This window comes from Rhopilema esculentum, chromosome 17 (genome assembly GCF_057945365.1).
Source record: "Rhopilema esculentum isolate cy_ngs chromosome 17, ASM5794536v1, whole genome shotgun sequence".
NCBI lineage: Eukaryota > Metazoa > Cnidaria > Scyphozoa > Rhizostomeae > Rhizostomatidae > Rhopilema > Rhopilema esculentum.
Window position 1 is genome coordinate 3,973,520 of NC_142831.1, and position 13,570 is coordinate 3,987,089.

General features: G+C 36.3%; 1 protein-coding gene across 1 annotated transcript in view; it reads left to right on the top strand.

Moving 5' to 3' along the window:
- Nucleotides 1–8,746, top strand: part of LOC135691091 (phenylalanine-4-hydroxylase) — a 32,761-nt gene extending 24,015 nt beyond the window's left edge. The window contains exons 6-14 of the mRNA XM_065208884.2: nucleotides 900–950; nucleotides 1,609–1,707; nucleotides 2,300–2,346; nucleotides 2,517–2,652; nucleotides 3,183–3,252; nucleotides 3,477–3,533; nucleotides 5,460–5,555; nucleotides 7,887–8,023; nucleotides 8,506–8,746. Of these exons, the coding sequence (XP_065064956.2) occupies nucleotides 900–950; nucleotides 1,609–1,707; nucleotides 2,300–2,346; nucleotides 2,517–2,652; nucleotides 3,183–3,252; nucleotides 3,477–3,533; nucleotides 5,460–5,555; nucleotides 7,887–8,023; nucleotides 8,506–8,665 (853 nt within the window). The 3' untranslated portion in view covers nucleotides 8,666–8,746. The remainder of the gene's footprint in view (nucleotides 1–899; nucleotides 951–1,608; nucleotides 1,708–2,299; nucleotides 2,347–2,516; nucleotides 2,653–3,182; nucleotides 3,253–3,476; nucleotides 3,534–5,459; nucleotides 5,556–7,886; nucleotides 8,024–8,505) is intronic.
- The last annotated feature ends 4,824 nt before the right edge of the window (nucleotides 8,747–13,570 follow it).

The window sequence follows — 13,570 nt, forward strand, 5'->3', positions numbered from 1 at the left end:
GACTTTGTACAAGAAATGAATTACTAGCTCGTTGAGTAAGTCTAGCTCAGGTGGCCTTTAAACACCGTTTGGTTTTGGTAATGTTAGCCTGCGTGCAGAATTTACTCTCCATTGCGAAGGAGTGCAAGGCAATCAAGGAAGATTCAGGTCCCCAAAGCTGGGTTTTAATCAGTGGCGTAATGGAGGCATCTGGGGCCCTAATGAAAAACACTCCTATTTACGGACTGCAAGGAAGTCCCATTCAGCGCTTTAGGTCATGTCAAACACGAAAGCAGGATGAAAAATAATACTTTTTCTTATTATCTTAGGGGGGGGGGAGGGGGTGGGTTTTATAGAAGCTTCAGATGAAAAGTTTTAACTTTTAAACATAAGGCGAAGTAGAGTGAAGTATTGAAAACATGGTTTTAAAAATGATTTTGGGTTTGGTCGGCGGCCTTAAGTTTTCAAACCAGGGTTTCCTAAACTGCGTTACGCCTTTTTTTAGTGGTTTCTCATTTATTTCATGATGCCCAATATTTGCATACAAAATGTAATACATATACCACATGTGTCAAATATCAAAGAGCATTTGCAATTTAGAATATTGCAAATAAAAATATACAAAATTATAATAATGCTGTGAAAATTTTTGCATTTCATGGCTATGTAGGATAATTTACAGTTAATTTTAATTGGATGGTTTGTTAATCCACGGAGTCACAACATTGCCTCAATACTGTCACGAAGGTCACGTCTTTGTGCATCATAAGCATGACAGAACAGAATTGGCCATCATTTATAAAACATCGCTGAAGTTAAGCTTGCTTGTATGATAATTCAGATTGCTAAGTTCAACACGAAATTGTGTTAAAACTGATAAACCGTGTTTCACACTGATAACGTTTATATATTTTTATTAGCTATCAAGAAATTCCAATAGTTGAGTATACCGAAGAGGAAACCAAGACATGGTAAGAGTCTATATATAAAGCTCTGTATATTTCTGATATGACGTGACGAGTGGAGAGGGATACATTTTTGTTAATGGATTCTTGAGACCTGACATATCTTATTTCCTCTAAAAATCGCCGCGGCGATTATTTCAAAATCCAGATTTTGGATGCGGCGTTCAATAGAGGGCAGTGTTCATCAGAGGGTGGCGTTTTTTGGAAAAATGGAATTTTTGTAAAATCCAAGAACATGATTGCTCTGTTGGCCAAGAAATCAAAACACAAGGGATAAAAATATACTTCCCACATCTAAATACAGCATCAGAACTGAAGCGAATCTCTTGACGTTATAAAAAAGGTCATGAACATTTCATAACATCATTAATGACATTATAATTAAGAAACTCTTAAAAAACACCGAGCATTGCAATTTTCAGAACATTAAGAAACTGGAGTACTCAACATCGACCTTTGTTTCTTATAAAAAAATGAGTTTAGTAAAAATGTCCTTATACTAATGGGATCGCCAATGCTACCAAAAGGAAATACCCTTGATTAAACTTTTGCTCCTAGTGACAGTTTTGAAATCAAAGCTCCACAGCATTAATGACATTTAAAGGACCTGGTCTTAAAACGTGTTATCGTGTATAATAGAAGTTTGTTGTGGTGTTTACTTTAGGGGAGAGGTGTACGAAAATGTGACGAAATTATTTCCAACTCATGCTTGCAAAGAACTTAATGACGCCTTCGCTGATTTGGAGAAGGAATGTGGCTACAGGTGATAAACTTTTCTTTATATATTTTATTTCAAAATATCCACCTGAATATAAACGTGATCGTACATTTCTTATTTACTGAGGGAAGTTTGAGTAAATGCAAAACTCAAATCCACGACTAGCTATACTGCATCGTTGTCCTAGCCTAGTGGTGTCCCCTGTCCCTGCTTATTTTTTTTTCAAAATTTTTCTCACCCTCTGCTCTAGTATGGACCCTCAGTTTATTTATTTTTTGTCATTGACCTTTAGGGTTAACCAAAAATATATTTTTTATCATAACTGTTCTAATCTACCTTCCTGACCTTTTTAATTGTTAAAATCGATGTTAATTGAAGAGGCCCCTTGTATTGTGCTTCTTTATGCACTAGCGAGTTTAATTATGGTATTATACCAGACTCTCCCAACTCCAGTTTATTCGCACCCTCCCGGTTATAAATTATTTCGTGAGATTCAGACCCCCTGTTTTTTCCAGTCTCAGTTTATTGGGCACCTACGAGTAACTGGTGTATTATTTGATGACAATAATCCATTGATGTCAATGATATGTTTAAAACATTTTTATACAGCGTGATAAACATATAATTTTTATTTCAGCGAGCATAGAATCCCCCAGTTACGACATGTATCGAATTTCCTGAACCGTAAGTGTAATTAGATTTTTGAATTTTGATTAGAATTTTCCGACAGAAGGTAATTTCAGCTATTATATAATTAACCATTACAAAGTTTTGAGAAATGACAACTTGTTGAAGAAAAGAGAGTGATCTTTTTTTGTTTCATTTGCTGACATTTTCTTTTCTTAAATTTGCAGGAAAGACAGGATTCTTGTTGCGACCGGTCGCTGGATTTCTCTCACCCAGAGACTTTTTGGCTGGTCTGGCTTTTCGTGTCTTTCATGCCACCCAATACATAAGGCATTCGTCAATGCCTATGTACACCCCAGAGCCGTAAGTATTGCTTAATTTATGTTTCCGACCAAATAATGTTACAATATAGTGGCGTAGCCAGGGTGATAAGATCTGGGGAGAGGCAAAGGCGTGTTCTGCAAGGGAAAAATAGGGGTCCACACCCTTGGAACGCAGAAAATACCTTTTTTCATAGAGATTTTTTGGGGAGGAAGCTTACAATTTAGTGGCATCTCAGCTTAAAGACAATCTTTCGTTAGTTTAACAGCAATGACGTAACGGAGGCATCTTGAGTCCTAAGGAAGACACTGAGAAGGGGCCTCTATTATATTAGTTAACTGCAAGAAGCTAAATTTCCACTGCTTTCCGTGGCAAAGGGTCGATTTGTCAGGTAGATTTCCGAGTTATAACTGAATTTGGGGGTCTGGGGGTCCGGGGCCGTGGAGGGGGAAGGGGGGTCCGAAACTTATGCTGTCTTCAGCCCAGGATACACTGACGTTATTTGATTGATCTTTTCAAGTTGTAGCAAATCAGCTGATCCAATGATCAAATTTCCACATCTTAATTCACAGTGATGTTTGCCACGAGCTGATTGGTCACGTGCCTTTGTTTGCAGATCCAGAGTTCGCTAGATTTTCACAGGTTTGATTGATTGAAACATTTAGCAACTTTTAGAGCAATTTTTTAATTTTTTTAACGTTTAAAAAACTCATACTTGAAACAGCCTTAGGTTAGGAGTAATGTTACTCAAACAATTTCATATACAAGTTTTTTTCGAGCAGTGCCTTCTAATTTCATTATAGATTTTGCCAGTGTTTTTTGTTGAGTTTGTGGGTTTTTGTTCCTAACCTAATTTGCCTTTGCAGGAAATAGGTTTGACATCGCTTGGTTTATCTGATGAGTGGATATCCAAACTGGCAACGGTATGTTTAAACTGTTTTTTGTCCGAATGCATAATGATAAGATGCAAAAAGAGGCATTTGAATATATGTTTACTTACAAATGTGTTTAAAGGCATCACTTGAATACTGTGAAACAATGCTGTAACTTGAATACTGCGAAAAAACTCTAGAAGAACCTGAAAGTCACTGCAAAGGATTTCACATAAGCCACCAAGCTACAGCTTCTATATCTGATTGATTAAACACATCTGTAGAGCAGAATTTATATCAATACAGAAAGACCTACAAACATTTTGAAACACGTTCGATATAAAGTAGTGAACTGTAACGTGTTTGAGCTTTTTTTAGGCTCAGGTAAATTAAGTCAAGTCATAAAAGCTACTAGCCACCTGTGCATTAAATAGAGAACTGAATTTGTAATTGTTTTGGTAGAAGTAAAATCAATAATCATCTCTAAGCTCAAAGAAGTCATACTCTGTTTTCTCTATTTATTTGTAAACATTTTTATGCCAGATTTGCTTCTGATAATAGCACGAGAGTTTAAATTACAATTATCTTGTACTTGAATCTCAAACTAAAAGAATTGCGATCTTTAAAATATGATCATTAGAAGAATCGCTCCTAAGACGTTCTGATAACAAAATATTGTTTGCTTATAGTTTTTCTATTTGTTCTTCGTTTGTTCAACTTGTTGTTGGGTTATTCCATTGTCCTTTATTTGTTTAACTTGTTCTTGGGTTGCTCAGCTTACTCTTTCGTTGTTCAACTTGCTGTTGGGTTGCTCATCTTGTAATTTTGTTGTTCTACTTTTTCTTAGTTTGGTCAACTTGTTTTTGGGTGGTTTATTTTCTTCTTTTGTTGTTAAACATGTTCTTGGGTTGCTCAATTTGTTGTTTTGTTGTTACATTTTTTTTTGGGTTGGTCAACTTGTTTTTAGATCTTCTATTTTCTTCTTTTGTTGTTAAATATATTCTTGGGTTGCTCAACTTGCTTTTTTCCACTTGTTCTTGTGTCGCTCAATTTGTTATTTTGTTGTTCCACTTGTGCTTGGGTTTTTCACTTTGTTTTTGGGTGGCTAATTTTTTTCTTTTGTTGCTCAACCTGTTTTTTTTAAACTTATTTTTTGGTTGTTTAACTTGTTTTTTCATCGTTCCATTTGTTCTTGGGTTGTTCAAATTGTCCTTCTTTATTCAACTTTTTTTGGTTATTTAACTGGTTATAATATTGTTCAACATATTATTCTACTTGTCCTTCGTTTGTTCTACTTTCCCTTCGTTTGTTCCACCTGTCCCTTGTTTGTTCGTCTTGTTCTTTGGTATTTAAACTTGGTCCTCGTTTTTAAACTTATTCTTTGATTGACTAACTTGTTCTTTCATCGTTCAACTTGTCTTTGGGCGGTTCATTTTGTTCTTTTGTTGTTAAACTTGTTTTTGGATAGTTTAGGTTATTCCGTAGGTTATTTACCTTTATCTTGTGTTGTTCAACTTCAGGCCTTATTTTCTTGTTCAACTCGAGAAAATTTAAAATTGCACCAAGTGCATTTTGAAATTCAAACAGATTAAACAGAAACTGAATATAAGTAAAGTTGTTGGTTTAAAACGAAAATGCATAACCTAAAGAGGTGTAAGGTTTTTGATTATTTGTCGCTTCAGATTATAGTATAAACGTTTCTTTTTTGATGTACTTACTTTGGTTTACGTATGAAAACGAGATATGTTGTGTTTGTCTGCTTTTTAACTTTTTATTGCATAACATTCTTGATGATTGTGTTACAGCTTCTTTATTACTGAAATTTTTATTCTGAACAGATTTGAAACTTGGAGGCCTGTTCACTTTTTTTATGGGTTGTTCTGTTTTAAGATCTTGAGACCTACCCTCTTTAAACATTAAAAACAAAGCTAAATCGCACAGAATTTTATTAATGGCAATCATGTCTTTTTATGTCAGTTGTATTTGTATACTGTGGAGTTTGGTCTTTGCCGTCAACAAGGAAAACTCAGAGCCTATGGTGCTGGGCTGCTGTCATCTTTTGGAGAATTGCAGGTAGGCTTCATTTATATTTTAACGTGTCCAGAGTTCTAAAAACACCTCAACCCTCTTTCGAACAAATTTTGTCCTATTTGGTTTCCTCAAAATTCCTTGTCTCTCTTTGATAAAAGTTACTTAGAAATATTAATTGAGTAAAATCATCTATGTTTGTCAGGAAAAAATTGTGAGCTATTTGCTTTCCTCAAAATTTACTTGTATCTCTTAAATAAAAGTTACTTAGAAATATAAATTGGGTAAAGTCATCTATAGTTTGGTCCTCATGCTTTGTTAGGATAAAAGAAAAGTTTAAGCACAACAGTGAATTCCTCTCGCTTCCTGTCAAGTTATGCATTGCCCTTCCTCAAAACTGCTGTATCGTTTGAGATACTTCCTCCGGCTCACAGCCATCATGTCGTGGAACCTTTATACTTTCTGGACTCTGAATGTGTCATCTGAGGAAACAAACTTAAATCTACCTTAAGGGGTATGTGTTTTGCAATTAACCTCCATGAAGCAATTAACAAGAAAAAATGAAGCAAAAAGATAGGGTTTGTGTTGTGTTCCCCTTTTTGTGCTAGCCAAATTTTTTATGGAAAGACTGCTTCAAAGGTCTTCAGTAGGGGCTAAATTTGATTTGTTATCTTTATTCTTCATGAACATTGAGGGGCTTTCGTGTATAAGTAGAGTTCCTTTAAAGAAGAAGGGTTTTGTGAATGGAGAAGAACTATGAAAAAGAGTTAACATTTTCCTAAGCATTGCTGGAATTTAGATCTGAAAGCTTTTAGTATTTAGGCATTACGAATCGAATGTTTTGCGAGCGCAATTGAGAGAAATGGCTGTTTTTTTACTAATGATAAATTTCATCCACTAATGACTATGCCAAAAATTAACTGAAGGTGGCTGTTTTGCCAGCTACAGTCCTCTTGCTTGCCTGACTTTTACTAATATGAAGTCATCGTTTCCAGGCTGGGTCGTACCATTGACTTTGTGTCTAAGTTCAAAATGCAGGGTATGCCACTGTTCAGGCAATCGCAAAACGGGCTTTAATCAATAGAAACGTGATCCCTGGATGAAATGAACTCTTGATACGCTAGTGATTTGGGAAAATGATATTTTGCAAGAAGCTGCAAAGTCTCTGGACTGCAAACATATAAAATGAATGAAAGAAAGCAAAGCCACCAATAAAGATGCAAGAAACGATCATTGCTAAGCAACATAGATTTGCAAGAAGCATCTATGATTTCTTTTGTCAGAACAAATACCTCTCCAAGGCCCGCCCAGTTTTGTAGCAAGCGGAGGATGTATTTTAATGAGTTGGTCGATAAGTCTTCAATTGGTTCACAGAATCTTTAGTTTTTGGGTAAAGTTGTCTATCTGTAGGTGAAATGGCACCTAAATTTTTCTTCATCCATGTCTTCGTTAGTGAATTTCACTTTTGACGACCCTTCACTTCTTTTTGGATTAATAACCCTTGTTTAGGCCAATTTTGATAATAACATTAAGACTTCAGCTATCGGTTGTTAACTGGATAGCCTCTTCTAAGCGACTTCAGCTGGATTGTCATTGGTCAATCCTTTCTTTCTATAGAAAGGGGGGCAATTGTTTCTTAAGTAAAAGGATCGGGGTCGAAGGGGCGATTTCTCTCTAGTTAGTTTTTCTAGGCTCAATGTACTTGCCAGAAGGCAATATCCGAGTATGTGCAAAAGCTGAGTTTTCGTTCTGATGATCAAATGTCAGTAGAACGGGCTTTCGGCACGTGAAGGGCTAGTGTTACAGATCAGAAATACGACAGGAAGACGGAGGTCTCTACAGTCTATATAGTGTGTTTGTTCTTGGAAATTTCTGAATTTTTTGGGATTTTTAGATACTTTTTATTATGAAACCAAGATGCAAAAAGTGCCAAAAATATAATAAGGAGCTCTGATAAGGTGCTTTCTTTTGGTAAGTAGAGATCGAATCAATTAGAGTTCGACTCATACTGTCAGAAAAGTTGGGGCCGGTAATTACCCCCCCCCCAACTCCTTTCAAACTTAGTCCAATTAAGTCTTCATCTAATCGTTAAAATTTTACTTGGCAGGAATATCTAAAGATTTACTAGGCAAAATTGCACTTGGTTGATAGCTCTGAAATTAGACAAAAAGGGGTGTGATCTCATGGGCAACGCTCATTTTCCTCTTTCTTTGAAGTACATCGCGCCGCCACTAAGAATCACTATGCAGCCTCCATGCAGGTCTCAGGATTTATGAGCTACTCAAAGAAATACAGTGCATACATGCTGTAAATACATTTATACCTTACACGCCAACTGAAATAATGTCCCTTTCAAAACTTCTCTTTTACCAACAGTACAGCATCGAAAGTGACAAATGCGAGAGAAAGCCGTTTGAGCCAGAAACGACTTGTGTTCAAGAGTATTTTGTCACAAAATACCAGACAGTTTATTTTGTGTCAAACAGCATTCAAGAAGCCAAAGAAAAACTAAGGTTGGTGGATGCTAAAGTTTTCTAAGTGGGGTAAATTCTCTATTCAACGCCCTGTGCTTTTATTCTCCAAAAGGGGGTGCTTAATAGGGGAAAGCATTGAAAATTGGGTGCGTAAATTAGTTGCAACTCGATGGAAACCCCATCATTGATCGTACATCTTTGATAAAAATCGTATTGTTTCATCAAAATATTCCTAAAAATACTTTTGTTTTAGTTGAAATCTTGTACGTTTTTACAAGTATGTATTGTTTCTAATGGAATTTAAAGCTGGGATATGATTCAAGTGAGTCCATCTACCATGCCCTTTTAGACTACGCTCAATGAACATGCGGATTTCTTTTCCAAACATCTTCTTGCAGGAAATTAATTGAAGACATCTTTGAAACAATTTTAATACATATATTAGAATAAACGATATTTTTCTATTAAGATAAGATAAGATATGGCTATAAGGTGCTATATAAAATCGATTTCTCTTTCAGATCCTGGGCATCTCATATTCCTCGTCCATTCCGGGTCCATTACAATCCTTACACAAGGTCAATTGATGTTATAGAGAGCAAGGAGCAACTAATTGAAATCGTTGCAGATTTGAAGTATCAACTTGGTAACTTTATGGATTTTGCCACTCATATTGGTTGAATCAATTTTTTTGGATTTTGCCACTGTTATTAGCTGAATCATTTTTTTTAAATTTTTTCAGTCATATCAAGTAAATGATTATTTTATGGATTGTCTTCTTTCCCTCGTTTTCAATATTTGGTTAGAATTCTCATTTTATGTTCTCCGTGAAAAGTTCCATTTTTATATATCCCAAATATCCAAATACTTTGAAGCCAATATTCTTCGACTAACCATTTGTTTACAAACTTGAATATCACAATAGTTCCAAAAGCCCTTCCCAAAGGAATGCCCTTTTTTCAAAGAAGTTACTACATTTTTGTTCAGAATTTTTCACAACCAGTCAAAGTTACTAAATTTTTGTTCAGGATTTTTCACAACGACAAAGAACTTGGTGCCTTGATAACTTTTGCATCCTAACATCTTTCATTGTTTTTTCATTAATATTTAATTATTTTCGTCATATTTATTCTTTGATTGTGTTCATTTGACTCATGTGTTTTTGCTGTATTGTTGAAGAGTTTTCTTTTTGTTTGGTACATATTTTGGTTATTTACATATTTATACATATTGTGTTTTTTTAGAATGGGCGAATGTGGGTGCATTGTGGCTTATTGTCCCCTAGGACCAGCGGGAAGGCTTATTTTTGATGATGCTGGTTGAAATTAATCAATAGCGGGTAACAATAGGGTGTTTCCGTGTATCCATTCAAACAGTGTTGTGGCTTCAGGGGAGGGCTAGGGGGCTACAGCCCCTAGGGAAAGAAGACGTCGAAAGCATCTAGCCCCCCATCGGAGGAAATTTTAGGTTATTGTTGGAGCTAATTTGACAAAAAACGTACGAAAACTGCTTATTTTAGTCATTTTAGCCCCCCTGTCGGAAGCTCCAACTCCTCTGTCGGAAGATTTCTGGCGCCACCTCTGCATTCAAATATCGCCTCCCCTGAGCAAAAGTGTTCGGCCGTTCTGTGTTCTTGTTCACATCCTCAAGCTTTACTAGATATGTTGTTGTTTTATCGCAGTTTCAATCATCGTTCTGCCATTGACACTAATGATACATTTTCTTGCAGTACATTCTGTGGCAAAACAGCCACGTCTGATGCCTTTATTTGCACGCATACATCGCCTCGCGAAGATAGTAATTTATACAACTGTTGAGCTTTTCAAGCGTATTCCCCGCCTTATAATTGGTCTTACGCACTGCAAGCGCTTAGCTGTCAAGCAATTTATTTTTCTGTATGCGTATTTTTACATTGGGTGCATAATTTGCTATATATTTCATACGCAATGGTTGGTTTTCAGAACGATATTGCTTAGTGGTGATGTAGAAACAAACCCTGGTCCCGAAACACTGGATTTTTGTACATGGAATTTAAATAGCATCAGTGCGCATGACTTTCTACGAGTCTCTCTTATAGAGGCTTACAACTCAGTGTATAACTATGACCTAATTGGTATCGTTGAAACTCACCTTGACAGCACTACTGATAACGATAGGCTTGCGCTAGATGGCTGCTCGTTTATCAAAAGTAACCTTCCTCAAAATAAGAAAAGGGGTGGCGTCGGGCTTTATGTAAAAGATTCCCTTGCTTCAAAAAATCGTTCTGATTTAGTAACTCTCCCTGAATGCGTTGTTTCTGAGATTCATGTGGGCAGGAAAAAGTATTTTTTCGCCGTGATTTATCGAAGTCCAGACTAGATCAGACCGAGAGTGATAACTTCATAATTAACTTTGAATTATTACTATCCAAGATATATGCTGAAAATCCTTTCTGCGTTGTGATCACTGGTGATTTCAACTGTCGTTCAACTCAATGGTAGGAAAATGATGTTGAAAATAATGAGGGAAAATTACTTGAGCCCCTTGCTTCTGATCTTGGTCTTCATCAATTAATCTCAGAACCAACTCATTTAATGGGCGATTCTAAATCTTGTATTTAATGGGCGATTCTAAATCTTTACGAATCAGCCTAACCTCTTTATTAAAACTGGTGTTCATCCATCTTTAAATGAACAGTGTCATCATCAAATTGTCCATGCAAAACTATCAATCTCAAACATAACATCACCTCCTTACACTCGCAGGATTTGGTACTATGACAAGGCTGACTTTATGGCCATCATGAAAAGTATTGAAATGTTTAATTGGAAAGAGCATCTCGATAATATACCATGCCCTAATGAGCAGGTCAAATTGCTCAATGAAGTACTTTTGAACATTTTTTCCAACTTCATTCCTAACAAAGTTAAAACGATTAGACCTCGGCAAGCACCCTGGATAACGCAAACAGTTAAAAATTTTATAAGGAGAAAGAATCATGCTTACAAATGCTTCCTTGCTCAGTACTGTTCTAAACAAGGCCAAAATTCCAACAATACCACCGCTCCTAGACAATGGGCTATTTGTGACTGATTTTACTGGAAAGGCACAATTATTCAACGATTATTTCATACTTCAGTGTACGACGATCGACACAGGCAGTGCAATTCCAGAACATATCCCAGTAACTTCTACTTTGTTAAATACCTTTGCTATCTCCGAAGAAAAGATACTCCAAATAATACGGTCACTAAATCCTAACAAATCACATGGCTGGGATAAAATATCTGTAAGAATGATCAGGCTGAGTGATGCTGCATTAGTCGCTCCATTAAGGATAATATTCACAAATTGCCTGAGAAGTGGTATATTTCCCCAAATATGGAAGCATGCTAATGTAGAGCTTGTTCACAAGAAGAACGAGAAAAATTTGAAGGGAAACTACCGTCCAATTTCGCTGCTGCCAATCTTTGGGAAAATACTTGAAAAACTCATCTACGACTCTCTTTATTCACATCTTGTTTCATCTGATTTACTCAACCCAAATCAGTCAGGTTTTCGTCCAGGTGACTCAACAGTCAACCAGCTAAACTCTTTAACGCACACAATTTTCAAAGCATTTGACTGTAATCCTCCTCTTGATGTTCGTTCTGTGTATCTTGATATCTCTAAGGCATTTGACAGAGTATGGCATGATGGGCTGATTTATAAGCTAAAGTGATGTGGCGTTTCAGGAAGTCTTCTTTCTCTTGTTGAGAATTTTCTTAAGGATAGACAGCAGCGAACAGTTTTGAATGAGCAGAATTCTTCTTGGGGAGATATTTCGGCAGGAGTACCACAGGGCTCTATTCTAGGACCTGTATAAGTTAAGTTGATAAGTCAATGGGCTCATGATTGGAGGATGTCGTTTAATCCTGATCCGCAAAAACAAGCTGTGGAACTAATATTTTCAAGGGAAAAAATGAACTTGATCATCCAGGAATTCTCTTTAATAACATACCGGTAATGAAAGTAGATGAACATAAACATTTAGGAATTTTACTAGATTAAAAGTTGTCTTTCTCTGCCCATATAATCAGCTATCTCCAAAACAATAAAGGGTATTGGCTTGCTGAAATATCTCTCCAAATATCTGCCCAGGCATACCCTAAACGAGCTATATAAGCTCTATGTGCGACCACATCTCGACTATGGGAATGTTATTTACCATATTCCAGCAAAAGTATGCGAGTTCAGTGGTAGCGTTATTTTACCGAGCTTGATGGGAAAATTAGAGTCTGTTCAGTATTCTGCTGCGCGAGCTATTACAGGAACTTGGAGAGGAACATCGCGAGAAAAGATGTACTCGGATCTTGGCTGGGAATCACTGAGTTGCCGAAGATGGAGCAGACGCCTCACTTTGCTTTACAAGATCATTAATGATTTAACACCTGTTTATACTAAGGACCCAATCCCACCACTTCAACAGTCACACTACTCTCTTCGCAACCAAGATGTCGTTGGGCAAATAAAGGCCAGAACAGAAAAATTTAAATCTAGTTTCAACCATCATTGCTTGTCCGAATGGAATGAACTTGATCCTGAGATTAGACTTTTACTGTTTTCAAAAAAAGCACCGTCTGTTACTGTTTTCAAAAGAAGCTCCTATCTATAATCAGACCCCCGGCAAGATCTATATTTGGCATTCATGACCCGATAGGTTTATCATATCTCACTCAACTCAGGGTTGGTCTCAGTAAATTGAATTTTCACAAATTTATAGAACAACTTTAAGGATACCATAAATCCCATGTGCCCTACGAACGATGGTATTGAGGATATGGAACACTTTTTGTTGCTTTGCCCTTCCCTTGCAGTACCACGTAGAGACCTTCTCACTGGAGTTTTTGCTTTAATACGACCATATGGACATACCGACCTCCAAAATAGTCTTCTAATGCAGATTTTGTTGTATGGTGACAAAAATTTCCCAGATGAAGTTAATAAAGATATACTCCTGCTGACGCTTAAATTCATCCAAAAAACTGGTCGATTTGTTTTAATTGATAAAAAAATTTCAAACTCCTTTATCAGTCATAAAATCACAGCCACCATCTCCCATGTCCTATGTTCCTTTTTCCCTTTCTTTTATTTTTAGTCGTGTATTTTTAAAGTCAGAAAAAAAATATTATTATGTGGCCTAAAATTTAAGTTTACCCCACTACTCTTTGACATTTAGCGTTGACACTGTAGGAACTTTCACAAACACACCTGAAATTCTACAGCTGATTTGCCTTTTTAGAATGACGCAGTTAGAACGATAGCTGTAGATAAACTTTGCAAAACATTGATAACACTATGATATCCTGAGTCAGATTCAAATACATTTTGAATAGACTTCATAATTTTGAAAAGACAAACAGCACACGATGAGAAATTTTTGTCTGTTTTAATTTCAAAGAGCTGTGTTTTTGTTGACAAAAAAACATCGAGACAAAGGGGAGCCAGTATAATTTACAGGGTTAGAGAATTCTATTTTGATGCCAGTGAACAATCTTTGTTTCAATGCACAAGTGGCCAGTTCAATATTCTAATTTCTGGCACTTCCTAGAACTGCAATATAAATGT